Source organism: Panthera onca, chromosome F1, assembly GCF_046562875.1.
Source record: "Panthera onca isolate mPanOnc1 chromosome F1, mPanOnc1 haplotype 2, whole genome shotgun sequence".
NCBI classification, from domain to species: Eukaryota; Metazoa; Chordata; class Mammalia; order Carnivora; family Felidae; genus Panthera; species Panthera onca.
Genome location: NC_138355.1, coordinates 42,439,343 through 42,465,525, shown reverse-complemented (window position 1 = coordinate 42,465,525; position 26,183 = coordinate 42,439,343). Strand labels below are relative to the sequence as shown.

General features: G+C 56.6%; 1 protein-coding gene across 4 annotated transcripts in view; it reads left to right on the top strand.

Annotated features, from left to right (window-relative positions):
- KIF21B (kinesin family member 21B) overlaps nucleotides 1-22,746 on the top strand; it is a 50,556-nt gene extending 27,810 nt beyond the window's left edge. Inside the window, exons 16-36 of one of the 4 annotated variants that reach the window (XR_009613619.3) lie at nucleotides 1,495-1,602; nucleotides 2,069-2,137; nucleotides 2,549-2,781; nucleotides 3,152-3,299; nucleotides 3,545-3,739; nucleotides 3,838-3,939; nucleotides 5,223-5,388; nucleotides 5,599-5,650; nucleotides 5,836-5,893; nucleotides 6,661-6,866; nucleotides 6,945-7,019; nucleotides 8,782-8,895; nucleotides 10,630-10,668; nucleotides 12,636-12,772; nucleotides 13,714-13,894; nucleotides 15,080-15,244; nucleotides 15,580-15,697; nucleotides 16,545-16,715; nucleotides 17,252-17,451; nucleotides 17,973-18,156; nucleotides 18,592-22,746. Coding sequence is in view for 2 of the 4 variants with exons in the window: in XM_060644058.3 (XP_060500041.1) it covers nucleotides 1,495-1,602; nucleotides 2,069-2,137; nucleotides 2,549-2,781; nucleotides 3,152-3,299; nucleotides 3,545-3,739; nucleotides 3,838-3,939; nucleotides 5,223-5,388; nucleotides 5,599-5,650; nucleotides 5,836-5,893; nucleotides 6,661-6,866; nucleotides 6,945-7,019; nucleotides 8,782-8,895; nucleotides 10,630-10,668; nucleotides 12,636-12,772; nucleotides 13,714-13,894; nucleotides 15,080-15,244; nucleotides 15,580-15,697; nucleotides 16,545-16,715; nucleotides 17,252-17,451; nucleotides 18,592-18,646 (2,592 nt within the window). In the remaining 2 variants the exon portion in view is untranslated. The remainder of the gene's footprint in view (nucleotides 1-1,494; nucleotides 1,603-2,068; nucleotides 2,138-2,548; nucleotides 2,782-3,151; nucleotides 3,300-3,544; nucleotides 3,740-3,837; nucleotides 3,940-5,222; nucleotides 5,389-5,598; nucleotides 5,651-5,835; nucleotides 5,894-6,660; nucleotides 6,867-6,944; nucleotides 7,020-8,781; nucleotides 8,896-10,629; nucleotides 10,669-12,635; nucleotides 12,773-13,713; nucleotides 13,895-15,079; nucleotides 15,245-15,579; nucleotides 15,698-16,544; nucleotides 16,716-17,251; nucleotides 17,452-17,972; nucleotides 18,157-18,591) is intronic. The other 3 variants (XR_009613620.3, XM_060644058.3, XM_060644059.3) reach the window with 3 other exon arrangements.
- The last annotated feature ends 3,437 nt before the right edge of the window (nucleotides 22,747-26,183 follow it).

The following is a 26,183-nucleotide window of genomic DNA, read 5'->3' as shown; positions in this document are numbered from 1 at the left end:
GTGATTCACAGAATTGAACCCGTGTGGGGTCCACGGTCCCCAGGGTCCCCTGGGAGATGAGACAATGCCTCCTACTTCAGATGTACAGAGCAATGCTGGTCTCAGGCACTGTGACCCATGTCCGCACTGCCATGTGCCTGGGATATGCCTGCCCCTTCTGAGACCTTCCCCTCTGTGCAACTTGGCCACACATGTGAAGTTGGGTGGGTGGGCTTCTGTCTAGGGGTACACAGTTCTTCCCCAGGAAACCTCTGACCCCTGACCCCAGCAGGTGCCGTCTCAGGTTTGCACACAGCTTCTAACATGCTTCTAACATGTTCTCAGGTCAGCCTGGGGCTGTCTGCTCAATGCCAGTTCTTTGGGAAAAAACTCATTCTTGACCTTGAAGACCCAGCAGCTGCCAGCCTTCCTCTATAGATTCACCCCTGCAGGGCCTGCCCTCTGAGGGAGAAGCCAACCTCGCCAGCCCCCAGCCCCCTTGGAACCTCCTTCCTTCCCTCCCATGCCATTTCCACTCAAGACTGTCCTCAGGGCACTGCAGGCTGGTGACATTCCTGGAGATGTCTGAGGCCTCAGTGGCAGAGAAGGATCAAGCTCTGTGTGACTTTCATTACCCTGTCACTTGGAAAGTGTCTAAAACCCTGTGTACATTGCCCTGTCCTTCTTTGGCCACCAGCACTTGGCAGGAGGGGGCGGATGCCGCGAGATCCCAGGCACAAGCTCCCTATCATGTTGGGTCATCTCTGGCCACTATGATGATGCTCTCTGTGCCTTTGCCACAGCTCTGACAACCCCAGGTTCTAGGCTTTCCAAGCTTTGATCACTGGCTTTGCTCTGAACTGGCATGCGGTCCTCCCTGGGGCTAGAGTAACAGCTGGAGTTTGGGGACAAAATGACCGGGGCCAAAACTCTGACCGTTCATTACCAGTTTTATGACGCAGTCATTGGTCTCTCTGGGGCTCACTTCCTTATTTATAAAACGAGAATGGTAATGCCTCTCTCATGTGACTGTCACAAGAACAGCGTCTGGCGTATTGCATGTTCTCGATAAATGGTGGTGGCTTTTATTGTTGTCACTGGGAGCCTGGCCCTGATATGTGGCCTTGACCCCCACCTCAGCCCTGTCTGCAGCTCAGTTGTCAGTGGGAGAGAGGAATGTGCCCCACCCAGGTAGGATTACCTCCCTCCAGCAACCTGGGCTGGGTCTCCAGGGGCCAGACCCAGGACCCGGGTTTGGGTAAAAGCCACCAAGAGCTGTGACATTTGGAAGTGGGGGGCCAGGATTAGACCTGGCAGAGTCATTGCACCTGCACATCTGGGCTGGCAGCTTGCCCAGGCATGGGGCAGCTTCAACTCCCACAGAAGAGGAGGGGCAGACCCCTGAGCCCCGGGCCACCACCCCTGCCCAACATCCCCAGAGCCAGTTGCTCCCTGGAGGGTATGGGCCCCCCACTGCCCAGACCCTCTCACCCCTGCCATGCCTGCCCGTCCCAGGTGGCCCTGATGAAGCAGATGCGTGAAGAGCAGCAGCGGCGGCGGCTGGTGGAGACTAAGAGGAACCGGGAGATTGCTCAGCTCAAGAAGGAACAGCGGCGACAGGAGGTGCGGGGCAGCCCTTGGGGACCCTCAGCCTCCCTGTGTGCCTGGCTGCCCCTCGGTTCCCACAGCAGGGCATGGAAGGGCCAGGGCACGGCAGGCTTCTGGTCCAGCCCCTCTAGTGTCTGGGGGTGGGGGGCGCAGGGCATGGGGTACCCGAGCCCCAGATGGCAGGACCCTGCCCAGGGTCACCAGCAATCCAGAGCCGGAACTGTGCAGCGTCCAGCCCCGAGCCCTCTAGTCCCGGATCCCTTGCTGTGCAGTGGAGAAGAGGCTCAGGGAATTGCCTGCACGGAGAGAAGGGTCTGCACTGTGACCTCCGGGAAGGGGAACCAGACTCCGTGTCCGCTTTTGTCAATAAGTTTTGGCTACACAGGAATCAGCCCGAAAGCCAGGCCGTCACCTACAGAGGTGGGCAGACCAGGCTGCGGGGCTGAAGTGTGGACCCCCAACCCCCTTCTGTCACCCACAGTTTCAGATCCGAGCTCTGGAGTCCCAGAAGCGGCAGCAGGAAATGGTCCTGAGGAGGAAAACCCAGGAGGTGAGCGAGACACAGTTCCCCTTCTCCTGAGTTCCTCCAGAGCCGGGAGGGAACAAGTGCCCCCTGGCAGTGGCCCTGGCTCTCCCTTTTCTCTCAGCAAACACGATGGAGCAGAGCCTGTGCGAGGCCTGCTGTAGGGCCTTGCTCAGCAAGAGGGCCGAGGCCTGAAGGCAGGCTGCAGGCTCTGGTCCCAAAGGCCTGAGACCTTAATTCAAAAGGTGGAAGTCTCTTGTATTCATTTCATATCAAACAGAGAGCCCTTGGCTCTTTCTCAGTCCCAAGTTCACGCTGGATGGAGCAGCTCCTGTAGTCTCCCTTTCCGGCCCCTCCCTCCCCCCCCCCCCCCAATTTGGGCCTTTTCACAGGTCCCCGGGTGCCCTGCTCACTGGGTTCCTCTTTTCTTGGCCACAGGTTTCTGCACTGAGGCGCCTGGCCAAGCCCATGTCTGAGAGGGTGGCGGGGCGTGCAGGACCGAAGCCACCCATGCTGGACTCGGGCGCTGAGGTGTCAGCCAGTACCACCTCGTCTGAGGCCGAATCAGGGGCCCGTTCTGTCTCCAGCATCGTGCGCCAGTGGAACCGCAAAATCAATCACTTCTTGGGGGACCACCCCGCGCCTGCCGTCAATGGCACCCGCCCCGCCAGGTGAGCCGGGCGGGCGGTACCCTGGCTTCCGTGGGCAGAGCGGGCAGAAATAAGGGGGCAGGAGCAGAGAGAGGCAAGCTCAGGGGAAGTGTGGTCCTGTGACGGGTCCCCATGGCCGTCGGCTCAGGGCTGAGGGGGACCACGGAGCTACAGAGGCTGAGAGTGCTCCCTTCCAGGTGGTGGGGGGATGGGGATTAAAGAGTACACTTTTGATGATGAAATAAAATGATAAAAAACATGCATTTGCCCCCAAAAGAACATATTATTAACATTGTTTAATTACAAAATACTATAGAGAACCTGGGGTGGGGGGGAGGGAAATGTAGAAAGGGAGTGTTCCCAACCAATTTCCTTCGCCTCTGTCTCCCAGAAAGAAGTTCCAGAAGAAGGGGGCCAGCCAGAGCTTCAGTAAGGCTGCCAGGCTCAAGTGGCAGTCCCTGGAGCGGAGGATCATTGACATCGTCATGCAGAGGATGACCATCGTCAACCTGGAGGCTGACATGGAGCGGCTCATCAAGGTGGGCCTGACCACAAGGAGCCTGGGGCTCCCGTCTCCCCTTCCTTCCCGTCTGCACTCCTCCGCCTGTCCTCTGCCACTTCTGACTCCTCCGGCTCATCAGACCTTCTCATCCCCATTCCGCTCACTCCTTGTGCCTGCTCTGGAATCCGGAGGTGCAGGGGGACCCAGGGACCCCACCTGGGGGGAGCTGTGGGCAGCGCTGAGCAGCAACCTGAGGCTTGTCCTCCATCACCCTCCCTGCAGAAAAGGGAGGAGCTGTTCCTCCTGCAGGAGGCGCTGCGGAGGAAGCGGGAGCGGCTGCAGGCTGAGAGCCCAGAGGAGGAGAAGGGGCTGCAGGAGCTGGCGGAGGAGATCGAGGTGCTGGCAGCCAACATTGACTACATCAACGACAGCATCACCGACTGCCAGGCCACCATCGTGCAGCTGGAGGAGACCAAGGTGCCCACAGGGCCTGGCCTGGCCTGGGCGGAGGCAGAAGGGATGAGGGGGGTGGGGGACAGTCTCAGTGACAAGGGATCTCTACCTCCCCATCGTAGGAGGAGCTGGACTCCACGGACACATCGGTGGTCATCAGTTCCTGCTCCCTGGCCGAAGCCCGTCTCTTGCTGGACAATTTCCTCAAGGCGTCCATTGACAAGGTGGGCCAGCAGCTCACCTCCCGGGTGGGGGGCCCAGCAGTCACAGGCGCCTCCGTGACCTACCCTCATGGTGAAGCACACAGGCCTGGCTCCTGAGCTGCGTCACTTACAGGCTAGGGCAAGCCGCCTCACCCCCGAGCCTCTGATTCCGAAGCTGTAAAGCTGGGGTGATGACAATAGCAAGCTCTTAGCTTGCTGCGTAGCTTTAACAAGATGATGCATGCAAAGGGCTTGGCATGATGCCTGGCACATAGCAGGGCCTCCGTTAGAAGTGACCCTACGTGTCTGGTCCAGGCCCATCCACAGCAGGGCTCGAGTCAGCTGGGAGAAGCATGTATCTGTATGTCAGGACAGGGGCAGCGGGAAACAGATAGACCACATTCCACTCAGGAAGATTTACACTCGGACATCAGATCAACCTGTCCTGTGCTCCTGTCCTCTCTCCCTGACAGCTGGCCAGGGGATGGGCCTCCTTCCCCCTGGGGCCTGTGGTCTTTGGGGACAGACACCATGTAGAGTGTCTGGCAAGGTGGTGGGGAGACCCGCTCTGCTCGCACTAAGCTCTTAGCTCTACTCTGTGTTTTAGGGGACTGTGTTAGTCTCCTAGTGCTGCCATGACACAGGGCCACAGACTGGGTGGCCTAAACAACACAGATTGATTTTCTCTGTTCTGGAGGCTAAAAGTCCAAGATTAAGATGTCGGCAGGATTGGTTGCTTCTGAGGCCTTTCTCTTTAGTTTGTAAGCGAGTGCCTTCTTGCTTCGTGCAGTTTTCCCTGTGTGTGTGCCTGTGTCTTAATGTCTTCTTATTAGAAGGCCTCCAGTGATACTGGATTAGGGCCCACCCTAAGAACCCCATTTTAACCTAATTACCTATTTAGAGACCGTATCTCCAAATACAGTCACATTCTGAAGTCCTGGGGGTTGGACTGTCAGCATGTGAATTTGGGAGGGTGGGGGCACAACTCAGCCCATAACAGGGGAACATATCTAAGGCGACCTCTCCTGACATGTGTACATGGGGAAAGTTAGAAGGGTGGGGTTGCATCTCTGGTCTGGGGCAGGTACACGGGTGATGTCTGGGAGTTAGCCCAGGTCTGGGACAGCAGGTACACAGGTGATGTCTGGGAGTTAGCCCAGGTCTGGGACAGCAGGTACACGGGTGATGTCTGGGAGGGCCACCCTCCAAGGTGCCTTGGGAGCAGGTTGTCTGAGGGTGGTGATGAAGGTGCCCACAAAGCCAGGCTGGGAATGGTAACCCCTGGCCTGGTTCCTTGCCCACAGGGGCTACAAGTGGCACAGAAGGAGGCCCAGATCCGGCTGCTAGAGGGACGGCTGAGGCAGACAGACATAGCGGGTTCCTCCCAGAACCACCTGCTCCTGGATGCCCTGCGAGAGAAGGCTGAGACACACCCTGAACTGCAGGCCCTCATCTACAACGTGCAGCAGGGTATGGTGGGTGTGGGAAGAGGCCTCGAAGCTCCTAGATTCTTCTAGTGCTCCCTAGCTCCATCCCCTGGGTGGGGGGGACCTTCACCTCCCCAGAACTCCTCCAGAAGTCCCAGTCTGATCCCAGTGGGTAAGGTGTGGGAGGGAGGCCATCCCTTCTCCCCTCACTCTGTTGGGGCCTCTCATTACTCATCCTTCCTCCCTTCCACAGAGAATGGTTATGCCAGCACAGATGAGGAGATCTCAGAGTTCTCTGAGGGGAGGTGAGTTTCCAAGTCATGAGTGAGAGGACAGCTCATAGCATGAACCTGGGGCTGGGGGTGGGGGTTGCCATAGGGTCCCAGGGCTAAGCCTAGATTTGGGGGCTCTTTGGAATCCACGAGTCTAAGGCTCAGAGAGCCAGAGGATAGGCTCTCAGTATCCTGAACTCCCTCTGCTTCTTCCTTAGCTTCTCCCAGTCATTCACCATGAAGGGCTCCACCAGCCATGATGATTTCAAGTTCAAGGTGAGCCCCTATAGGAAGGCAGACAGGCTGCAGCAGGGCCAGTCTCCCTGTAGCCTGGTCTCCCATCTTTCTGTAGCTCTGCCCCCACCCCCCAGCCCTGACCCAACAATATTGCCTCCAGCTGGGATGGAGATGCCCTGGGTTGGAATTGGGAGGTGCTCAGATACGTAACCCCGGTTACAACCCAACCCTTTTTGAGATAGGTGGAAGGTGGGAGAAATGGCTGGAGTCACAGCCTAATGATGTCACCAGAGCCAGAGGCCCTGCTTTCAAAAATTGCCCCGTTCCCCACCAGACTCTGCCTCATGCTCTGAGTCAAAGACTAACTTGAGACCTCTAGTTATTCTGCATGCAGATTATTGATTCAATAATATGGGAGTCAACAATGGGGGAGTTCACCTACCAGTGAGGGGTCAGTTATTAATCTGAACCAAGAAAAAGAATTTATTAAAGAGAGAAGGGTGGGGACTGCAGACTGGGAACGGTGAGTTGTGCATAGTTTTTGGATAAACTGATTAGCTGGTGACCAGGAAAGAGGTCAGTCTGGGCATTCTGTGTGTGCAGAGTCCAAATAAGGGCAGTAAAACCCTTTCAGTTGCTTTGGATTCTCTACAAGTCTTGAGAGATGGTCTCTGGGTGGTGTTCACCTGGATCTTCCATTAGTGGTTTCACCATCGGCCAAGTGGCACTATTTCCTTCATTAGAATTCTCCCAGCTCTCCTGTTATGTTTGGGCAAGTTGGTTCACCCCCGTCCTTCTGTTCCCAGGGTGAGCCCAAGCTGTCTGCCCAAATGAAGGCTGTGTCGGCCGAGTGCCTGGGTCCCCCACTGGATATCTCCACCAAGAACATCACCAAGTCCCTGGCCTCCCTTGTCGAGATCAAAGAGGATGGAGTGGGCTTCTCCATCCGAGACCCCTACTACCGGGACAAGGTCTCACGCACCATCAGCCTGCCCACCAGAGGCAGTACTTTGTAAGGAGGAGGGCCAGCCATGTGGGTCAGGGTGGGCAGGGAGTTAGGTCTGGGCCTCACTGGACTCTTTTGTTCTAGCCCCCGGCAGTCTCGAGCCACGGAGACATCACCGCTGACCCGAAGGAAGTCGTATGACCGAGGGCAGCCCATTAGGTGAGAGCATGTTCCGGAACCTGCACCAGAGTCACTGCCGTCCTTGGATGCATGAATCGCTGTGATGTTCTACTCTGTAGATAATCAGGCATACTTTAATCTGGGCTGGTCTGACTAAGTCATTCAGCTTCCCCCAGTGGCCCCTTCCCCATCCTGTCAGGCATGGGCTCAGGAAATATCATCTCCATAAGCACCTTGAACTGGATGGCTAAGCCTGCTGCCCAAAACTGTTGGCTGATATGAGCTCAACATTGGTGGCTTTGTCGTGGCTTCAACTAGTCATTGTACTGATATGCTTCAGCTCCTTTTCATAACCACGGGTACTTGGGAGGTCTCAGCCCTTTCTAAAGTCTTGTCATGTGAGGAGCGTAGAAGTTTAAAGAAAAACCAGGAGATGATTGCAGAATGGTGGCCAAGTCTCTAATTGGTTAGCCATTCATAGCACTATGACCCACAGAACTTCTGCTGGTCACCAGATGCCTCCTGGGGTCATCTGGCATGCACTTAGTTTTCAGAGAGCTTTGATGCTTTCTCCAAGTCATACAGCTTTGTACTAGAAGGGCAGGGGCTCAAGATGACCTCTTGCCACCACACGACCTGATGGGAGGCAGGAGGATTTGCTCAAGCTCCCAGCCCTCCCTCCAGTCCAAAGCCGGGGCAGATGCCCATACCAGTGGCTTGTGGTGGGGGCCTTCAGTGGGGAGGAGTTGCATGGATATCTGTATACTAGGGGCCTCACAGACCATCATCACTTCACCCAGGAACTGAGAGAACACACTTGAGCTGCGATCTGAGGGCTTTAGGCTGAACTCATGAAGACCCTTCAAAGGAAGGGAGGGTGTAGGCCAAACCCGATGACAGCTTTCCAAGGAGAGGAAATGTTGGGCTATTGCAATGGGGCGGTACAGTGAAGTCTTGGACCCTTCCCTGACGATACAGTCAATCCTCAGTATTCATGGTACTTACGTTCTATCTAGTCACTGTGAACATGGAATCAGTTCACTGAACTAATACTCAACCACTGCTCGTGGGGAAATTCAGGGGTAGGTTCCTGAGAGCTTCCGGTCATGACATTTTTGTCAGCCAATCGATATAGAACCTTGTTTTATATGTGTTTCTGTTTCAAGACATCCCATTTAATATATATTGTCAATTCATTAACATTGAACTTGCAGCCAACAGCACTGTAACTCACACCTGAATGAAGCTTTCCTAACACATGTATTTTCTCCATAAGACACATTTCAGCCTTCATGTGCTTAGACATCTGCCAGACAGCCCTTCAGGACTATGCTTTGGGGGTATTTTAAGCAGTGAAATCACCAACGAAAAGCACAAAAATGCAAAAAACATGGCCCTAAATAGACCACAAGAAGGCCACTTGTTTACGGTAGGAGAGCAAGAAGGCAGAGGGACGCCTCATTTGACCTCTGCTGAGAAGGTGTGCATCTGGGGACTTGAATTTTTGGCTGCTCTGCTCCATGTCTGGGAATGACCCCAAAGCACTGTGAGAGTTAATTTGGGATCACAAATCCGTTTTAATGCACAAGTAAACTCCCAGATACAGAAGCCATGAATAATGAGGATGGACTGTTTCAGAACGGCAACCAGGAGCTTAACCCGGAGGGGATCATTGCACAGCAGGCCCCACCCTGCAGGCCTTAGAACCAAGACAGAAGGTGGTGCAGGAAACAGTGCGCGTGTGAGGCTGTGGGCTGGGGGTGTGGTCACTGACAGATGCTGCTGTGTCCCCACTCGCCAGGTCCACAGATGTGGGATTCACGCCCCCTTCATCCCCTCCTACTCGGCCCCGCAATGACCGTAACGTCTTCTCTCGTCTCACCAGTAATCAGAGCCAAGGGTCAGCACTGGACAAGTAAGAGCCAGGGGGGGCCAGGGAGGGCGCTGCAGAGGTGGGCTGATCCTTGACGCAGGCAGGGTTGGGGCAGCTGGCAGACCCTGACCACGCTGCTCCAGCCCCTCTGAGAGACGAGGCTCTGAAGCTCTTCTGCTGGTATCTCTGTTCTTTCTATTCTAACTGTGGACCCTTCCTCCCCCCACCCCCCCCACCCCCCAGCATGCTGGGACCTCAGGAGAGGGCAAGAAGGAAGCCACAGAGACAGGGGGCAGTCAGGTGGGGATGTTCACACAGGTCAGACCCCCCCCCCCATAGGGCCTCACCAGAACTGTGCCTTGAATCCTCTGCTGATTCTTTGACTCTTGGATTCTTCTCTGAAGCCCCTTCCTGGCACTTCAGCCACTCCCTCCCTGCCACACATGCTCAGACGAGGTCCCAGTGGCCCTTGTGCACTGTCCCAGCAGAAAGGGACTCCCTAATTGCCTTCACATGGCAGGATCAGCCCGACTCATGTGTTCAGCTCCCATTGGGCTGCTGTGACTACGGATAGTCGAGTGGGTATTAACAGCAATCCTGTGCGTTCAGAAGGTGCCTTCACTGTGCACCCTGCTTTCATATATGTGATTCACGTGGACTATAATCAACCATGAGAACTCTCTTCCCTATTTTACAGAAGAGGAAATGAGGTTTAAAGAGGCCCAAGGACATTTACCTAGAAGGTGGCAGGCTTGGGCCCAGAACCTGGGGCCTCTGACGTGCTCCAGCCTACGTTCCTCCCAGTGGGTCTCTGCCTTGGGAGAGGGGGGACCCTGTCCTCCCCGTGCTCCTCTCTGTGCTCCCTACACTCTGGACCTTGCCCCAGCCGTCTCCAACTCTCTGCAGCCTCTGAGAGGGCTCTTCTCTTGGCTCCCTAAAAGCATCTGTACCCTGGCAGGGAGGAAGGCGGCAGCGCTGTTGTTCAGGGGAGCCCAGGCTAGAAAGTGCTAGGTCTTGCACCTGGTACCTGACATCAGCCCTTCTCCACAGAAATGTCTCTTGCCGGGTCAACGTACTGCTCCCTCCCCAAACCCACCTTGGCTCAGTTTCCGTTTCGGAAGGAGCATACCGAGCCTGGACCAGGCCCACCGGGGTGCCCCCACCCCCACCATACCTTTACAGTCAGCAGGTCCCTTTTCCGGAAGCATGGAGGTGGAACTCTGGCCATTCCAGCCTGGTTGTCTTGCAGACCTTGGCCCTGTCCAGTGGACCAGATCTTGGGGCCCAGGCATGGTATAGACTCAGCTCCTAGGCCCATCCCAGCGGGCTTGCGGGGGACAGTGGGCTTTGTAAATAAGTCCCTGAGGAATCGCTGGAAGAAGCCAGCTCCCGGGGGTGGGGGGTGGAGGGGGTGGATAGGATCAGGCATGGCTTTTGGCCTCAGGCATGTAGGAACGTTGCTGGGGCAGGGCAGGGTGTTCCCAGCTTGTACGATGGGGCAGCCAGGGGCTTGGAACCTGTAAATGACCCACGAGCTGAACGTCGCCCTGGAGCGTGGTCCTCTCCTCACTCCTACCCTGTTACTGAGGGACCCCTGGCGGCCGGCCCCTCCCCACCTCCTCTCCTGCTTCCCTTAGCGCCCTTGCCCTCTGCCTCTCCCCGCTGCCCTTGAAGAGAATAACCTGCCCTCTGACCTTCCACGCTGCTGCTGCCTCTGCCATCCCTTCGTGTGTTTTCCTCTCTCCCCTAATCCAGCTAATTTTCTGCCCTCCCCAGGTCTGATGACAGCGACTCCTCTTTGTCGGAGGTCCTGAGGTACACACAGAATGTCTCCCGTGTTGGCTTCCCAGCTCTCACTCTCTACTGTCCCCTCTCTGCCTCTTGCTCCACCTCCCCTCCCGCCTGCACACCTGAGTCCTCAGCATGCCGCCCTCCCCACTGGCCTGCCTCTCCCTCCCCCGTGGTTCCTCCCTCTCAGGGTTGCTGCGTGGCCTCAGACTGGCCAGGCCCGGCTGGAGCTGGGGGCTTGGGGAGGGGTGCACAGTTGCTTGCCACAGGCACTGTTCTCTTCTTATCACCTGGGCAGGGAGGGGGAGAGCATGGGAGCCCGGGGTTGTCTGGGGCTGGGACCGAGCTCTGCTGAGGGGCTAGGGTGAGGGGGCAAGGCTGTGGAAAGCCTAGGGGCCTGTAGGGCCCAGCTGGGCAGGTGTTGGTGGCCGTCGCCAGCGTCCTTGTGACTTGCTCAGCTTGTGCCAGTGAGGTGCACATTTCAGACCTTGGCTCTGAGAAGAGCAGCAAGGGGGGCAGTGCCTGCTGCCCACATCTCCTGGTACGTGGACCTGGGGTGCTAGGAGACCTCCTTTCCCAGCTTTGGGATGACCAGTGGCCAGTTTCTCCAGCTACCCCAGCATAGCACCCTACTACGAGGAGCATGTCCTAGGACCTGGTGGGTCTGAGCTCCTGCCGGGCGGAGAGCTCCCTCCGGCTCTCCCAGTGCCCACTGCTCACTGCACCTGCTGCCCGGACTATTGATGTCTTTGCAAACCTGCCTGCAGGGAGCGAGGCTTTACCACCGTGAGAAGCTAGCCAGACTACCAGCCTCTCTCATAACCTTAAGGAGGGTTATCCTTGTAATATACTTTCCACAGCAGTCTTGGGCTTTTTTCCCAGCCACACAGCTGGGCCCAAACCAGTGTCCAAAGCAGGTATCTTTGGGGGCTCACGTGTGTGACATCCAGCTGGCACCTGGCCCTGTCTGATTGCCATCCTTGCAGGGGGGCCTGGCTGAGTCCATGGGGGCTATGACCAGCACTGTGGGAAGAACACTGGTCACTTCAGTAGCCCACAGGCCACGGCATCCCTGTCAGGAGCATTGTTCTCTTTGGAAAAGAACTAGAACATATTTTTAGACTTGCACATAACTTGGCCAGGGTCTCATTCCAAAAGACCCTCATTGAGAAAAAAAAAAACATCCCCAGAACCTCCAGCAGGCTGGCGTAGCAAAATCCTCTTGCTCACTGAGGACAAGCCTTATTCTCCCTCCCAGAATGTTCGTGGGAAACGAGGAGGTGCTTCTCCAGGTGTATGTGGCCTCATTCCCCAGGGGGCCTCGACATCCCTAACCCAGAGCTGAGCTGAGGACCCCTAAAGGGATCAAGTTAGGCCGTTGTAAATGACAGTCACAGGTCTGACCATGCAGGTCCAAAAGGGGCTCATGGGTGGGCAGGAGTGTATGTGTGCACACTTGCACGCACGCGTGCATTTATCAGCCCCAGAAGTCGCTGACAGATGACACCGAGGTGCTTGGGGGGTGACAGCCCGAGCATCCTCCCTCTCTGCACCCCTCACCTCACCCTGGGTTAACTGCAGCAGCAGGGAGGAGTCATAGTTGCTGCAGGAGCCAGTGCAGCCCTTGGGCCTCTGCCCTGCCTTGCCGGGGCGTCCGTGCATTTACGTCTCAGGATCTGGTCGGGCGGGCATCAGATGGCAACTCCCCATGGGCAGGGCCCACGTCTCCTTCCTGCTGTGCCTAGCACACAGTTTGCTCCCAGAAGTGCTCAAGATGGTGACTGACAGGCTGTTGTGCAGACAGGCCCTCCCCACCTGCACAGCCTATTCCCAGCTCTCAGGCACTGAGGGCATTTGGCCAGAGTCTCTGGGGTCTCCTTCATTAGGCCTTAGTCCTCTCTCCGTTCTGCCCCCTCTTATCTGTGTACCTCACTCAACCCGGCCTCAGTCTTCCCGGCTGACAGGTGCCCCCTTTCTCCCTCTCTCCTGGGAAGGGGCATCATCACCCCCGTTGGAGGAGCCAAGGGTGCGAGGACAGCCCCACTGCAGTGCGTCTCCATGGCCGAGGGCCACACCAAGCCCATCCTCTGCCTGGACGCCACGGATGAGCTGCTGTTCACCGGATCCAAAGGTGAGTAGAACCCAGACTGGCCTGGTAGGGTTAGGTCTCACACCCATCCCTGCTTCCTTTGCCAGAGTGGGCTGTAAAGATGAAAACACAGAGCCCCCAGGAGTTGAGGACGTGGGGTCGGCTTGCTGGCTACCTTGTCTCATGGCTCTTGCCTTGGCTCAAGGATCCCCGGCCTGGGTGCCCCTGACCAAGTCTCCCCTCATAGCTCATCCTAGTGGCTCCATCCAGCATTTCCTTCCGAAGCTTCCTCGGAAATTCCAGGAAGCTTCTCAGGTGCCCCACCCTGTCTCCTCATCCCAGTCCCCCGACACTACTACCCCCTGACATCTACCCCAGCACTTTCATCTAAGAAATCCCTATGATCTTGGCAGTGGGACCTCACACAGTCACGATTACTTAATCACAGCAACAAAATCAGAAAAGTCTTACCAGCAGAAAGAACAGTTCTGCAGTACATCTGTCAATAGAAAGATAGTCATACACATATGTATTTGCACGGCGAGAAGGGGCCGAGTTGTCAATCCAGGTGTGATCTGTTGATTCCAGGTTTTCTCCGTAAGATTTGCTCGCCGTTTGTTCATTGATCGTGTCAGCTATTAGCAATTGTAGGAATAGACACCAAAAGCTTAAGAATTTTATTTTAGCCCAGGGCACCTTGGCCACACACACAGAACTCTGGTCTTTATGTATAGAGTTTGCTTGAGAAACCCTGGCCTAAAGTTCTAACGGGCTTCTCGCCGGGGTTTTTCTGTGCACACACACACCACGTGAGCATGCACGAGCCCATCTTTCTCTCCCTTAGACCTAGGGCTCCTCCCTCTGGATGTCTGTGGGCCGTCTCCCCCATCCTCCACAACCCCCGTGCAGGGGGAGCGTGCATGACCTGGCCCCCGCTAACGGACACCTGCCCTCCCCCCCGCCTCTCTCCCTGTCCTTTCCAGACCGCAGCTGTAAGATGTGGAACTTGGTCACGGGCCAGGAGATCGCGGCGCTCAAGGGCCACCCCAACAACGTGGTGTCTATCAAGTACTGCAGCCATTCCGGGCTTGTGTTCTCCGTGTCTACCTCCTACATCAAGGTGTGGGACATCCGGGACTCCGCCAAGTGCATTCGGACCCTCACGTAGGTACTCCCCCAGTTGGCTCGTGGTGGTGGGCTGGGTGCCAGCACTCAGCTGTGGTGACCTACTCAGTATAGCCGAGTCCAGCTCCTTGGACACAGAGGCCCTTACAGTCACATGGATTTGACCTGAATCTGGGGGGCAAAGTGAGATCCCTGGGCTAGGGGACAGCATCCAGGGCAGCAACTTGAACGAGCCTTTGCACTGTTTGGCCCCCTCGCTTCATCTCAGCCTCCCGGGCCCTGGCCCTGGGGTGTGCTGGGCGGCCCCCTGTGGGTCTGAAAGGGGAGCCGGGAATCAGGGTGGCCCCAGCAGACGGCAGCAGTCTCCAAAGCCGCGCCGGCCACCTAGCTGCCTAAATGAGGCGCCAGAGCTGGTCCTGATCCCCGACCCTGACGGTCTCAGGTGGACAGACGTGCGGGAGACAGAAGTGAGACAAGGGCTCCTGCAAAGTGAAATTGTTTCCTAACAGAAGTCTTGCTCACCCTTGTGTTCACGTTATAAGCTGTCATCTGTAATTTAACTTGGTCCTTTCAAAAGAGTAAACACAGGATTTTTAGGGCAGTGAAACTCTGCTGTGTGAGACTATAATGGTGGATACGGGTCATTACACATTTGTCCAAACCTCACACCGGGAGTGAGCCCTCAGGTCAGCTGTGGACGGCGGGGGATTATGATGTGTCCATTTGGGTCTGTCGGTTGTAGCAAACACACCCTTCTGGTGGGGATGTTGGTAAGAGGCGGAGGGCTGTGCATGTGTGGGGGCAGGGGATATGGGAAACCTTCCCCTCAATTTTGCTGTGATCCTGTAATTTCTCTAAGAGTAGTCTTTTTAAAAAACCAAAGAAGCGCAGGAAATAGAATGGGTATTATCACCTCTTTTTAAAGAGGAGGAAACTGAGACTCAGAAAGATTAAGCGTTTTCCACCAGACCCCGGTTCAAACCCAGTCCCCTGACTGAGTCTTACCGTCTTTTTCTGCTGGGTGGGGAGTGGCACTATCACCATTGGTCTCCCCCACGTCAGACTAGAAACTTCTAAGAGGAGCTTGGCTCCTCTCCGTCGGTCAGGGAAGACTTCTTGGAAGAACTGGGTTATCAGGCCTGGTCTGAGTGAGGTTTGCTCGGTTTCCTGCCTGTGTGGATGGACCGCTTTGATCTCTGACCTTGCTTTCCTTGCTTGTGGCAGGTCCTCGGGCCAGGTGACCTCAGGTGACGCCTGTGCTGCCACATCCACCCGCGCTATCACCAGCGCTCAGGGGGAGCATCAGATCAACCAGATCGCCCTCAGCCCTTCAGGCACCATGCTGTATGCTGCCTCGGGCAATGCCGTCCGCATCTGGGAGCTCAGCAGGTCAGGGAGATGCGTGGGGGGCAGCAGGGGGCTTGGCGTGGTGGAGGTGGGTACGCTGGTCGCGGCTCTGGGTGCCACACTTCAGGGCTGGCAGGACCCGGGGGTCCTCTGCTTCCCCGTGCTGTCGGCCTTGTGTCCCTGCTCTGAGATGCAGGTCCCGTGTTCCCCAAGATCCCTGGGACCCAGGACAGCTTATGTCTAGATTGTTCATCTTGTTTTGAGGGAGGGAGAGTGCCCTGGCCAGATCTATTCATTCCAGGATGGACCCGGCCACCACAACCCAGGGTTCCCTCTGATCTATCTCCCCCCACGGGCGGGCCTCTCCCCACCTGCAGGTTCCAGCCCGTTGGCAAGCTGACTGGCCACATTGGCCCTGTGATGTGCCTGACGGTCACCCAGACCGCCAGCCAGCACGACCTGGTGGTGACGGGCTCCAAGGACCACTACGTTAAGGTACCTAAGAAGACCTCCCTCTGCAGCCTGGGGCAGGGGGTGGGGGGCATTCTCTGCGTTTCTTCTGCCTGCTCCCCCCACCCCGTCGCCTTGGAAATACTCATGAAATATAATGAGACTTCTGGGGATTTATGCTGAAGAAATCACCCCAAAGAAGCAAGCAGGTGTGTGCAGAAAGTAGATGGCAGCGATATTTTGTAAATGGTGAAGAATTTAAAACCACTAAATGTCCAAGGGTCGAATAGCAGTCACATAAATTAGGGAAAACCTGCTGAATGGGCTGCAGCGCACCTTCTAAAATGATAAAATGAGAACAAAACACAAAGGATACAAAACAACACTAATTCCGTTTGCTCCCCGATTACATCATTGAAAGCTATATGTACACGGTCAGAAACTGGGAAGCAGTAGAGAAGCAGAGGGTGGTCGGTGCTATGATGAATGTTTCTATTTAAAGTACAAGTAATATTTATTATAAAATAAAAGGAATTTAAAAGGAGGTTCACACCCCAAACCCACTTTTCTCCAGATCGGCTGCATGTTGAGCTGTGTTAATTTCAGCCAGTCTCCCCCTACCCCTTGCCCCAGTCCCCTTAGGAAGGGTCAAGACCCGAGCCTTCAGAGGCCTCTGTCCTTGGAAGAAGCAGTGTTCCTCCGGGACCCCTTTCCTGCTGGGGACACCTGTCTCCCCCAGGACAGTGGCTACTGCCCTGGGCCGGGCAAACTGGGTCTGTGGGCTCCTGGGGACCACAGTGCTGTGTGATAGCAGGGGGGTGGCCCTGGCCCTGGCCCTCCTCCCTCGGTCTCTACTGCCTCGGGCCCTCCCTACCAGCCTCTCCTCCTGCAGATGTTCGAGTTGGGCGAGTGTGTGACCGGCACCATTGGCCCCACCCACAACTTTGAGCCCCCGCACTATGATGGCATCGAGTGTCTTGCCATCCAGGGAGACATCCTCTTCAGTGGCTCCCGGGATAATGGCATCAAGAAATGGGACCTGGAACAGCAGGAGCTCATCCAGGTATGGAGGGTGGAAGGGAAGGGGGGGGCGCTAGGGTGGGGCTATTCCCTAGTCCAGGCAGGGCCTTGGGGACCCAGGGTCTTGGGCCAGAGTCTCCTCAGCTTTCCTGTTGTCCACCCTCTTCCCCTTTGTGTCCACTCCCCTGCCTCCCTGCAGCACCGCACACCCCCCATTTTCCCCATTACGCAGCAGCTTTCAGGAAAGGGGGCTGCTCTCAGCCGCTAGGTTTGACTCTAAAGCTGAGTCACCATGTTCCCTTTCCTGAGCATTTAACCCTGGGAGAGCTGAAGAGTTCTCCACCAGTGCAGGATCTTGGGTTTGTCCCGGAATGGGGGGCCACCAAAGGACCCATCTCTGGGCCCCTGCAATCCCTACTATGGGCCCGCCTGGCCTGCCTCCTGGACCAGTGATGCCTACCTGGGGACCTCAGAGGCAGAAGGGATCCTGGTAGCTGTCCTTCGTGGCACAGGGTCCTCTGCTGGCTTCTGCCCACTCAGCACTGGCCCCAGCCCTCACTGGTGCTGTTCCTTCCGCAGCAAATCCCCAATGCACACAAGGACTGGGTGTGTGCCCTGGCCTTTGTCCCGGGCCGCCCCATGCTGCTGAGCGCCTGCCGCGCGGGCGTCATCAAGGTCTGGAACGTGGATAACTTCACGCCCATCGGAGAGATCAGGGGTCACGACAGCCCCATCAACGCCATCTGCACCAATGCCAAGCACATCTTCACTGCTTCCAGGTGGGTGCTGGGCAGAGAGGTCTGCTTTTGTTCCCCACCCCGGTCCCCGGTGTGGGCAGGGCAGGCTGGGGAGACTCGGGCCCCCCTGCAGCTATCCTAACAGGCTCGGTTCGTGGAGCAGACCCCACAGCGCCTGCTAGCCTGTGCTGGCCTTCAAAGAGTGCCCAGCGGGGGCAGGGGAGCAGGAAGGTGCTGGGCCCCAGGTCAGGACTCACCCCCTTATCTGCAAGCCTTTCCTGCCCCTCACAGAGCAGCCCCCACCCTGCTGTCTTTACACCCCCCTCCCCCATCCACGAATCTCAGACCACGGAGCAGGCCTGCCACCCCCTGGACTCGCCCCTCTCCCGCCCCAGCTCTGGTCCCCATCCAGGGGATGGCCAGGCCCTCTGTCCCACAGGGGAGCTCCTCAGAGGGGTCTCTTCTTTTTCCTTCTCGTCCGACCATGTCCCTTCTCTCCCCTCTTTCCCTCCCCATGTCCTCTTGCCTCTCCTCTCTGCCTCTCTGCCTCTCTCCCCCAACAGTGACTGCCGGGTAAAGGTGTGGAATTACGTCCCCGGACTCACCCCCTGCCTTCCTCGCCGGGTCCTGGCCATAAAGGGCCGAGCCACCACCCTGCCTTGACACTCCCCTCCCGTCTCCTCTCTCATTCCCCCCTCTTTCCTTTTCCCTCTCTTTCTCCACTTCGGTCTGAGCTGCTTCTCAACGGTATGAGATTATTTTACTCCTCCTCCCTACTCTCCCTTCACGCCCTGCCTGGCCTGGAGTGAATGCCCTGCCTGCCCCTCTTCCTCCCACCCTCCTCTTCCGAGCATGACCAGTGGGACAGACCCCCAGGAGAGGGGTGCCAGGTGGCAGAAGGCAGAGGGGGGAGCAGCCAGGCCTGGACAAAACAAAACAACACAACACCGACGAAAACCCATGATGAGAATTCTGTTGGGGACGTTGAGAGCACAGGCCCTCTCCCTCTGCCCAGCAGCCACCCCTCCACCCCTGCAGTCCGCCTTCATCCTGAGCAATGCTTGCCCTTTGGCCCCAGCCACATTTGGGGAGTTTGGGGAATCTGGCTCATCCTTTGCTTTGGGGGTAGCCAGCCAGGCCCCCTTCGATCGCTGACCAGTCCCTCTCTGTCCTCCACCCCAGTGACCTGACGGTGAAGTTCTGGAGTGTTCGGCGGTTACCCGGTGGCCCACCCTAGGAGCACACAACAGTCCTCACCCTGGCTGTCTTTCAGAGGATGGCCCCCAGACCCTCGGCCCCCGGCAGCCTGGACAGCACAGAAGGGAAGCTGTGGCCTGACGGGCCAACTGCCCTAGGGACAGAGGGTGTGGGCATCGGGTGTTGCCCCTCTCCTGTTATCCTTCCCCTCCCTTGACCTTCCTATGGGATACTATTCCCCCAGCCCCTGCCTCTTGGGGAGAGAGGGAGGTTGGGGGGGAATTTAAGCTGTGAAGCCAAAGGGCATTTTCCCTCTCATTTCTCTCCCTGCAGCCCCTCAGGCTCCCCTTGCCCTCCCTCTGGCCACATTTTCTCCTGCTGAGCTGGCCATGCCCTTCCTCAAGTCTCTGGCCCAGTGGTGGGGCCCCGTAGGGGAGGTGAAGCGTCTCCAGCCCCTGCTGTGCCCCCTCCGATGAACAGGCCTCCCCCTACCTCCCCTAATGCAGCCTCTGGAGCCACCACACCTGCCTCTGAGCCCAAAATGATAGTCCTCAGGTAACCATGGAAACCAGGTGGAGGCAGCTGGGCCCTGCGGCTGACCCTTAGCCCCTTGGCCACCAACAGCCATTCCCAGATGACCCCAGCAATTCCTTGGGGTCCCTTTCCGACGGGGCCAAGGTTAGAGCTGCTAGAAAAAATTCCTTTGGGGAGATAGTCAGAAATACTTCAGCTATTTAATTTATTTTATTTTTATTTTTATTTTTTGCTGTTGCCTCCTGGAAACTGACTTGAAGTTTCTCCCCACATGTTCTTTCCCTCTGCTCTTGGGGCTCGGGACTCCCAAAGGGAATCCGCCCTACCAGCCCCTCCAGGACCACCTCCTCTGTTTGCTTTGCAGCTCGGGCCTGTCCCCAACATTGCCCCCAGGGACCATTCTAGTGCACCCCTGACCTCTAGGCCGCCTGACGCTTCAGTGCCTTCCTCCACCCCGGGGCCTGGCACCCATGCTGGGCAGCCTTACACCAGCCATGCCCGCGGCACCACATGTGTCTTTTCACTCGCGGGGTCTCATGCCCGCTGCCCCCCAAAGGCGGGGGAGCTCCGCCCCACAGCCCAGGGCCAGGGGTCCCCCGTTCCCAGTGTCCCGTGTGGGCCACGTAGGAAGCAGCTCAGAGGATTGTGTCTACCAGGAAGTGGCTTGGACGGTGAGGATGGCCCAGCCCCTTCCCCAGCTCACCTGTATTTTCACCCCGACTGGGCAGGGAGTCCTTCCAGCCTCTTTCTCTCTGGTTATTCAAGAGAGACATTTTCAAGCCTTAAAGCTGGCATGGGGCAAGAGGTCCTCCCCTTTAGATTAGCAGCGAAGAGGGGAATTCCTAGTTTCTTTTTGCCTTGGGGCTGTGGAGTCAAGGCTCCAAGGATGTGGTTAAATCCGTGTTCCAGCGCCCCCTGTTGGGGCAGTTCTGAATTTACAGGACTGGGCCTTGGAAGGAGTCGCAGGACATCCCTCCATTCCTGGGCCCCAACCCGTCCACAGTGTTTTTCCAATGCTTAACTGGTCTTGTGCTTCCTGTCCTCAGTGAGGGGGCCAGGAGCCCCCACTCTGTTCTGAGATATGCAGCGACTTTTAGACTTTCCAGAGGTAGCTGTGTTTGTCCTCTGTGCCTCTCCCTATTTGCCCAGGGGATCGGAGCCCTCTCTGTGTGGTCCCCGGCATGGGAGTGTGCCGGCGCACTGGGCAGAGGAGGCGGTCTTAGCTGTGAAAGGGAAAAACACCTGCGGGGGCCTGAGTCCCCAGCCCAGCCTCTGCCCTGTTCAGAGCTACCCCCGGGACTAAGAAGGCTGTCCTGCTGTTAGTGGCCCCTGCTGGACACGCTGGTGGAGTCTGGGTCAGCTGAAGCACATACCCTTGAGTACTGGCCTCCCGGAGGCGCCGGGGACAGTCTGTCTTCAATGGCCAGAAATCCCTCCTCCTCCAGTCGTCACGGGGGTGACCGGCAGCTCCCTCAGCCACTTGGAAGTAAGCACCTCTCCCCCTCCCCAACCCTCTCTCCACCCGATCAGAAAGCTTCAACCTTGCAACCTGTAAGAAAGAATCTGTCTGCATGACTGTTTACAAACTGTAGAAACACAAAAGACTGCACTGTCCCCATGGGCCAGGGAGGCCCCAGCCTGGGGCGACTGTACTGTAGCTGCAAGGCCCGTTCTTGCGCCAGATACGACCTTACGGCCTGCGAGAGGTGCTCAGCGTCGTTGCCCATTTCCTGCTGTTTCTGATGGCTCAGCTACCTCATGGCGGGCTGGCTCTGCTGTCCTGGCGAGTATCACTGATTCGAAACTTGAAGTCCCCCGGGAGCCCTGAGCCCTTCCAAAAGCTGTGCTCCAAGAGCATTGGAGTCTCTGCCTACTCCTTCAGGGATGTCCAAGGTACATAGTTAGGGGGCAGGCCCCCAACATCCTAAAGGTTGGAAGCACAAAATGGTTGTGATTTGAGCACAATAGCAAGGCTTGTGGCAGGTGGCCTGGGCAGACCCGAGTCCGGGAGGCTCACCCCAGCTTGGTTCTGTCCAAAGGTAGACTGGGTATGTCTGTGTCTGGAGGGGCCTGCCCTCACTCAGACCAGGGCTCGGCCCATGGCTTGTCCTGACTCTGGGCTCATCATACTGCTTCTTACTTTTCTTTGCCCATCTGCAGCCCTGAGTCTGGGCCAACGCCGGCCCAGCCACATCAGAATGCGTAGCTCCCTCACTCGACCCCACGCCCCAGATCTTTAAACGTCTGAGCCCGGACTGGGTGCCAGCCCTATTGAGCCTAAGGAGCCCAGAGCCACAGTGCCTGTCATCTAGGCCGAGCCCCCTCGAATGCTTTGGAAGCTGACCACCCGTGGGCCTTCTCCGCACAGTCCTGCGCCGGGCTCTGTTCTCAGTATTAACCAGTTCGGTGTTTGCTTTCATCTGAGTGGCCGATTCGTCCATGACAGCCAGAATTCCCCAGGGGAGCCCCTGCAGCTACCCTTGGAGATTGCCAAGGAAGAGGAAAGGCACACCCAAGCCTTTGACGTGGTCACGGCACCACCTTCAGCCCCTTGGGAGGGGACACGTGTGGATCTGGGAGTGGTCTCCGTGCCCACCCACCATCACTACAGCATCAACCGAGGACAACCCTTGGTTGTCTGGCCCTGCTGCCCGCCTGGGGCGGTGTCGCTTGGGCAGAGGGCAGCTTTAAAGCACAAAACCACCGTAGGGAAGACTGTTGCTGGGACTTTCTCACGCCACCCAGTGTGGTGGAGACGCAGGCAGACCGCTGCTGTGAAGTCAGAAACGCCCTGCTCTCTTCCATCACGCGGACAATGCCGACTCTTGGGGGCATCCTCGGACGCAGCCTGGGCTGGGTGCAGGCACGGCCCCTGGCCTCTTCAGCGCCTGCCTGTGCCCGGTGTGTCCACCGTCGTGTTTGTCTGGACAGGGCCTGCCCTGCAAGAGCGGTGAGTCTCTTCCCGCCAAGTGGCCCAAATCTGTGGCATCTGTCCGCTTGCCATCCCAAACAGGAAACTGCTTACTGCTCTCTTAGCTTAGCACAGCCTCCTGGCCCAGCCTCAGGAGCCAGGGCTTGGCCACTGGCCCCACAGGCCTCCCTGGGCCTGGCCTTCCTCTCCTGGCTCCCAGATCCCTCACTGCCCTCTTATGTGCGAGGACAGAGTCTACAAGGAAAGTTCTGTTTTCTGTGGCATCTTTGTTCTATCCCCCACCCCCTACCCATCCCCGGCACTCAGATGAGCTCCCAACCCTTACCGTACCCCAGTCCAATTTTTTGAACCCTTGTCCCGAGAGCTTTGCAGGGAAGTGGGAACTACTCCAAGAAGAGCCAAGGGTCAGAGAAGACCCCTGAAGTGAATCAGGGCCCTGCCCTGCCCACCAGCTCTTTTCTAGTGATCACCCCCTGCCCAGGCTGCAGGGTTTCATTTGGCTCCGGCCCTCCTCGCTATGTGGCTAGCACAAGATGTATATATGTTTTGTACCTCTGCCGACGACTGTACATAGTGTATGAAAGTTATTTAAGCCTCATGCTGTACATTTCTGTTCCCAGACTGGATGTGTGTGTTCAAAGAAGTTGTCCTCAATAAAACCCGAATGACCATCATCTGTCGTGATGTGGCCCCCGAGAACTGCCCGCTTTTAGCTGGCGGCCCTTCTCTGGGGTGGGAGGTTGGTGCTAGGCAGGTGGGGCAGGCCTCTGGGTGAGAATTCCTGAGCTGTGAATGTGGGGCTTAATTAAAAAACGGTGTTGAGGGTGTTGCATTGCCTGCAGACTCCGTATGTTGTCTCCTGGGATGGGTACATTAGCTGCAAAGGGGGCACCAGCATTTAATGAGCACCCGCTGTACTCCAGGCACTATTTCGGGCATTTTTCCTTAGATCTTCGCTCCCCTGGGTGACAGGTAGTGTTCTCATTTTCTGAAATGGGAAAGTCTCCGAGAGGAAGTGACTTGTCCAGGATCTGAGCTAGGAAAGACAGCGCCAGGATTGGAACCCAGACCTTCCCGACCACAGCACCCGTTTTCCTTTCACACACGCATCGAGTGCCTTTCCTAGAGCCTGGAGGCCGCCGTGCGTGACACATACAAGACATCTTTCCTTCCCTTGCCACTTACGAAGGGAAGACAAATATTCAAAGCTCGTATAAGAAAACAGCTCCACAGTGGTCTTGATTTTTGTTTCTAGATCAGTGCTCTTCAGTTTTTAAAAACTAATGTTCCCTTTTTTTCCTAAGGTCCTAAAATCCTGCCTCTGCCTATTAGCCTCATTATTTTCAACATAAAAAGGAGTGTGAGAAGATGCCAAGCAAACCTGTGATGGGCTCTTCCCCCCGGGAGATGCAGGGTCGCTGCTGTGCACCCGAGATACTCGTGTGCTTATAACTCCATGCATTCGCCCGTTACCACTGATTTTCAGGAGCCCAGGGCCCCCATATAATTTTAGATTGCGCTTCACTCACTAAAATTATATGGCACCGGTGGCCCTATGTTCGCTCTGTGTGCAATTATCCAGTTTGCCAGGCTCAGTTCTCAAGAAAATATTTTTAATACAAGTTTTATTGAGATATAATTCCCACACCATAAAACTCACCCTCTTTTCTGTTTGAGGCTAATGATTTTATTCTGGTTACTTCCATATTCCCTGTCAGTGCCTCGCGGCGACAGATGCCAAACAGGCCTTGAACGAGTGGGTGAGCCAGTGAACGAAGGAAGGGCAGAAGTGGCATATTTGGGAGCGCTGAGTTATGGAGTGTCATGAAATACCTTCCCCGAAGTTTTCCTTTGCTTAACGGTCACCTTCCCTTTCGATAACCACAGATCATGCCACCAACTCCTGGAGATTCTGGCCCATCCCCTGGGCATGGTGGCCCCTGGGGGACGATCTGCATCTTCGTCACCAGCCAAGATATTCTGAAAGCTTTACTTTCTGATTCTTGCATTGTGAAGACAATAGGGTCTCTCTCTGCTGTGTTTTCCGAATATAAAACCGAGTTTGTCCTGTCAACCTACACAGTCCGTGCTGCTTATCTAGACCTATGGCTGTCGGCAGGTGATCCAGCTGGTGAGTTCTGTGGGTCCGTGGGAGGCAGAAGTTATCGTGGGTTGGAGGTGGGAGGCTCCCTGAGGGGGGACGGGGGGTGGGGGAGAGATCCACCCAAGAGGCTCCTGGTCCTCAGAAGGGTCTTGGCAAGCAAAAGGGGACCTCGAACCACAGAGGGGGACCCAGGTGGGCAGAGTTGCCCTGATTTCCCAAGGCCGTCCAGCAGGCACAGGAGCCTGGCCACCCTGGGAAGCAAGGGTAGCTTCTAAGGATGATTGTTTTTGGCCGGCTGACCAAGCTTTCCCCATGCCACCCGCCCTGCCCCACCCTCCCACCTGGTCTTGTCCCACCCTTGCTCCCCACAGGCCCTTCTTTTACAGAAGATCCCACCCTATGGGACAGAGCCCACTGTTGACTGTGGGAGGTGACGATTGGGTGTGGCCAGCTGCAAGCCTGGGGGGTGTGGGTGAAACCAGAAAATGGAGGCCCAGGAGCTGCTGAACTTGTCAGGAGCAGGGCCCTGGAACGGACTCCAACCAACTGGTTCTACCTTGTGACTGTGCCGCTCCCCTCACCCTGCAGAGGCTTTGCCTCCAAAGGTGGTTTTTTCAAACTCAGGTCAGCCTGTGTCTTGAAGATGCCAAAGCACTTAGGGGTAGGGAGGCAGGAACACCAGGTGAAGGGACATTGTTCTTTTATTCTTTTAATGTGGGATTTGCTTTCCTCCCCCGCCAAACTGTAACAGTAATATCTGCTTATTATAGAAAATTTGGAAAGGAGAGTGTGGAGAGAAATACTATTTAGGATGTAATAGCACTTCTCAGAATTTGATAGGAGCCATTCATTGTCAGGCCTGGTGGCATCATCAAAGAGGGTTTTTTCCAACGCTCTCGATTTACAGATGAGAGGGATTGAGGCCCAGAGAAGCCAACAGAGTAGGCCCCAATCCTACCAGGACAGAGATGGCCTGATGGACTTCCATTACTTCCCCCATGTGGTCTCTTCCCGTCGTGCCTGTTAACTTGGCTTGACCAACGTGAGGGGGTGACTTGGGGAGGGGGGGCATCAGAACAGTCTCTGAAGTGGGTCCCGTACAGACACACTTGACCTGATTGTGCTTCGGAGGTCAGGGAAGGGAACGTGAGTGTACCACTGTCTTGTGCTATTCTCTGCTCACCTCCATCTATAAAAGGTGCAGCTGATAAGGCCCCCAGCATCAGCCGGCGGCTGCTGATGTGGGAACCAGAGACCAGGCCAAGGGTAGTATGTGAGAAGAGCCCTCCGGCCAACGCAGACCTTTGTGTGGGCTTTAATGCTGCCTCCCTCTGAGGTTTGTTTGCCAGCAGACCCAAGCGACTCCAGCGGCTGCACCGGGGCTGAGAGAATGCTATGAGGAGCATGGCCACCACCGAGAAGGAGGCCCGTCGGGGTGGAGAGGGTGAACGAGGGCAGAATGCCACATGTTCCTGGGGGCTTGGATGCAGGTGACAGTAGCTGAGCACTGCAGGACGAGAGCCTAGGAATCTGCTTCACTGTGGCCCGAACTTCTTTCGAGTCAGAGCAGGTATGGCCAAGGGGGAGCCCACATTTTAGGACATTGGGTTACTGTCCTTGTGCCCAGAGCTTTGGGACCCGGCTGACTGAAGGTCAGGCACAACAGGTGACGCCTGGCTCAGAGGTGGGAGTGGGCAATGGGGGGTTGGAGGTGGCAGGGGAGCATCCAATGACCCTGTGTAAACCTAAAGATAAACTCCAGGGACCGTGAGACGGCGCTGGGTTAAGACAGATTCTAACAGGAGCCCCGGGAGATCGCGCTCACCCAGTTCAGCCCTGGGAGCGGGAGGAGGAAACATCCGGCTCTTTGCACAAATGGTGGCGGAGCTTCTGAGAGCCGGTCCTGAGTGTTGTCACCTGGGCTGTGGTTTGGGCTGCGCAAGGGGGCAGCCCCACTGGTGTTTTTATAGAGCCGCCCTGTTCCTGATGGGTAGTCTCCAAACTCTC